A 4791-nucleotide genomic window follows, 5' to 3' on the forward strand; every position below is an offset into this window, starting at 1 on the left:
ATCCTTCGTCGTTTCGCCAACCCGAAGCTTCCATCTCAGTCCTTGGCGTTGGCGTGTAGATATAAACGCCCGGCTGGTATATTTGGAGGCAAATGGCCGCCGAAAGCGAAGATGCTAGTCAGTGCTAGCTGGTGCTGGCTAGGAGATGAATGGAGAGAAGAGGAGAGGAGAGAATAGAGGAAAAGAGAAGAGAGGAGAAGACTCACCCATGGCTGTTTTTGCTGTTCTTCCTCTTCGGCCGTCGGACGGGCTGCAGGGGGATGTTGTCCGTCATTGCCGCCGAGGGCAGGCGGAGTGACTGTGGAGCTTCTCTGGCGGGCGGAGGTGTGACAGTCGAGCTTTTCTTGATGACGTCACCTGCTAGATTTACCGTTTCTTGATGATGTCACCTGCTGGACTTGCAGTTTCTTGATGATGTCACCTACTGGACTTGCAGTTTCTAGCTTTTGCCTGCAAGTCTACTTTGTGTCTCCAACGGTTTTTGTATATGACGCATGGCCGTAGCTACATGATTAAAGAGTGCTGGGCATACCAGGAATGTCCCCCACTCTCTGCACTTTTTCTATTTGATTATTTATTTGTTGGTGCAAAATCAATAATAGATGCTGAATACAAGCGTTGGCAGCAATGTCTCAGATACAAATGAGATTTTATATATATATATATATATATATATATATATATATATATATATATATATATATATATACACACACACACATATATATATCTATGTGAATACTGTATGTATGTATATATATATATATATATATATATATATATATATATGTGTGTTTATATGCATATACACGTATATATGTAGATATATATATACACATATAGACAAATATATACATATATCAATCAATCAATCAATGTTTACTTATATAGCCCTAAATCACTAGTGTCTCAAAGGGCTGCACAAACCACAACACAAACCACTACCACATCCTCAGTAGGCCCACATAAGGGCAAGGAAAACTCACACCCAGTGGGATGTCGGTGACAATGATGACTATGAGAACCTTGGATATATATATATATATATATATATATATATATATATATATATATATATATATATATGTGTGTGTGTTTATATGTATATACACTTATATATGTAGATATATAAATAAATCTATTTATATCTATAAATATATCTACATATATACATAAACACACATATGTACAAATATATACATTTACACATATATACATGTATATACACATATATGCATACATATATACACAAATATATACATATATGTGAAGTGAATGTGAATTATATTTATATAGCGCTTTTTCTCTAGTGACTCAAAGCGCTTTACATAGTGAAACCCAATATCTAAGTTACATTCAAACCAGTGTGGGTGGCACTGGGAGCAGGTGGGTAAAGTGTCTTGCCCAAGGACACAACGGCAGTGACTAGGATGGCAGAAGCGGGAATCGAACCTGCAACCCTCAAGTTGCTGGCACAGCCACTCTACCAACCGAGCTAAACCGCCCCGTATATACAGATATACGTAAATATACATATATGTATATATACATATACTCATATACACATATATATATATATATATATATATATATATACGTACACACATGTATATATACATACAGACATATGTATATATATACACATACATATACACATATGTATATGCACATATACATACATATGCACATATATATACATATGCACATATATATACATATACACACTTATATAAACATATACACATATATATGTATACACACATATATATATATATACACACATTAACATATATACATACATACATATATATATACACACACATATTTTATATAATACACTCACATATAGACACACACATATATATATACATATTCACACACATACAATAAATATACACACACATATATACACATACACACACACACATATGTATATATATATATATATATACATATATATATATATACATATACATACATACACAAAAAACCTAAATATAGTATGAAAACAAAAAAATATATTTGACGATTAGTCAAATATATTATTGAAAAAGAAAACAAAAAAATTAAATAATGAAAAAATTCCTCTGGCAGTTACTCACAGTAAAAACAAATATTTCAAAAAATATATTTCATGAAAGACAAATGCATAAAATTGAAAAAAAAAATACAGTATTAGTCAAAAATATATCTTCAAGATCAACAATTTACATGAAAAATGTAATTTACAAAAAAACAACTAATAATACCAGCACCATTGCCGAATGACTCAAACTACATTCAAAACCTGTACATATTCATTTATTATACAAGCACTCATATTTGAAATTTTACTTTTTTTGGGGGGTGCATCCATCCATCCATTTTCAACCGCTTATTCCCTTTTGGGGTCGCGGGGGGCGCTGGCGCCTATCTCAGTCAAATCATCAATAGGTGAGGTTAGCTGCTGGAACACACAGATGTCACATCATCACCTCAAAGCCAGAAAGTCAACATCTTTTAGTCAGCTCTGGGAAATAGACGTGCTACAATCACTGCAAGAGAAATGCTTTGTTTTTGTAGAATAAAAACATTATAATTTGGGTGTAACTGTGTTATAAATTCATACAAACTATGAATATGGTTGCAATCATAATATATGTAGTTTAATTTAAAAAAATGTTTATAGTTTTTGAACTTGCAAAAAGCAGTCTACTTTTTCTCTTACAAAAAAAAAGCCGTAAAAATCGGAAAAAAAATAATTTGGGTGTAACTGTATAATAAATTTACACAACATATGAATATAGCTGCAATCATAATATATGCACTTTAAAAAAATTATATTTGAATTTGTAATAAGCAGTTCTATTTTTATTCTATTACAATAAAAAAACAGCATAAATCAGAAAAAATAATTTGGATGTAACTGTGTAATAAATTCATACAAACTGAATATGGCTGCAATCATAACATATGCAGTTTAATTAAAAAATGTTTTATACTTGTTGGATTTGCAAAAAAGCAGTTGTGTATATATTCTATTACAAAAAAGTGGCAAAAATAGGAAAAAATAAATCTGGGCGAAACTGTATAAAAAATGTTTACAAACTATTAATATGGCTGCAATCATAATATACGCAGTTGAATTAAAAAAAAACATTTTTATACTTGTTGAATGTGCAAAAAGCTGTTCTATTTTTATTCTATTAAAAAAAGCAGCAAAAATTGGAAAAAAATAAATAATTTGGGTGTAATTGTATAATAAATTTACACAAATTATGAATATGGCTGCAATCATAGTATATGCAGTTTAATTTAAAAACATGTTTTTATAGTTGTTAAATTTGCAAAAATGAGTTATATTTTTATTCTATTACAATTAAAAAGCAGCAAAAATTGGAAAAAAGTTTTTTGGGGTGTAACTGTTTAATAAATTCATACAATCTATGAATATGGCTGCAATCATAATATATGCAGTTTAATTAAAAAAACATTTTTATAGCTGTTGAATTTACAAAAGGTTCTATTTGAATTCTATTACAAAAATAGCGTCAAAAATAAATAATTTGGGTATATTTGTATAATAAATTTACACAAACTATAAATATAGCTGCAATCATATATGCAGTTCAATGAAAAAAATTTTTTTACACTTGTCTAATTTGCAAAAAGCTGTTGTATTTTTATTCTAGTACAAAAAAAGTGGCAAAAATCGGAAAAAATTAATAATTTGGGTGTAACTGTATAATGTTTACAAAATATTAATATGGCCGCAATCATAATATATGCAGTTTAATTTAAAAAAAACATTTTATACTTATTGAATTAGCAAAGCAGTTCTTTTTATTTTATTAAAAAACGCAGCAAAAATTGGAAAAAATAATTTGGGTGTAATTATATAATACATTTACACAAACTATGAATATGGCGACCATCAGATGCAGTTTAATTAAAAAAAACAACATTTTACACTTGTCGAATTTGCAAAAAGCAGTTCTATTTTTATTCTAGGACAGTAAAAAAAAAAAATCGACAGAAATTGGGAAGAATTTGTGTAACTGTATAATAAATTTACAAAAACTATGAATAGGGCTGCAATCGTAATATATGCAGTTTAATTTGCAAAAATGAGTGAAAGGGAATAAGCGGTAGAAAATGGATGGATGGATGGAGTTATATTTTTATTTTATTACAATAAAAAAAGCAGCAAAAATTGGAAAAAAGTTTTTTTGGGGTGTAACTGTATAATAAATTCATACAATCTATGAATATGGCTGCAATCATAATATATGCAGTTTAATTAAAAAAACATTTTTATAGCTGTTGAATTTACAAAAGGCTCTATTTTTATTCAATTACAAAAAAAGCGTCAAAAATAAATAATTTGGGTATAATTGTATAATAAATTTACGCAAACTATGAATATAGCTGTAATCATATATGCAGTTCAATCAAAAAAAAATGTTTACACTAGTCGAATTTGCAAAAAGCAGTTCTATTTTCATTCTAGTACAGTTAAATAAAATCAACAAAAACCGGGACGAATAATTTGTGTAACTGTATAATAAATTAACACAATTTGTCGAATTTGCAAAAAGCAGTTCTATTTTTATTCTATTACAAAAAAAATCTTCAAATATAATTTGGGTGTAATTGTATAATAAATTTACACAAACTATGAATATAGCTGCAATCATATATGCAGTTTAATAAAAAAATTTGTTTTACACTTGTCGAATTTGCAAAAAGCAGTTATTTTTTTATTCTATTACAAAAAAAAATATTTGAAAATAATTTGGGTGTAATTGTATA

At 28.7% G+C, this 4791-nt stretch overlaps 2 protein-coding genes across 2 annotated transcripts in view; both read right to left on the minus strand.

Moving 5' to 3' along the window:
* LOC133554165 (probable phospholipid-transporting ATPase IIA) overlaps positions 1-409 on the minus strand; it is a 116335-nt gene extending 115926 nt beyond the window's left edge. Inside the window, exon 1 of the mRNA XM_061902602.1 lies at positions 207-409. Coding sequence (XP_061758586.1) covers positions 207-274 — 68 coding nt within the window. The 5' untranslated portion in view covers positions 275-409. The remainder of the gene's footprint in view (positions 1-206) is intronic.
* The window catches only part of plxna2 (plexin A2), an 801241-nt gene that overhangs the window by 556373 nt on the left and 240077 nt on the right, over positions 1-4791 (minus strand). The window lies entirely within an intron of this gene.

The sequence above is a fragment of the Nerophis ophidion genome, linkage group LG06 (genome assembly GCF_033978795.1).
Source record: "Nerophis ophidion isolate RoL-2023_Sa linkage group LG06, RoL_Noph_v1.0, whole genome shotgun sequence".
Classification (NCBI taxonomy): Eukaryota; Metazoa; Chordata; class Actinopteri; order Syngnathiformes; family Syngnathidae; genus Nerophis; species Nerophis ophidion.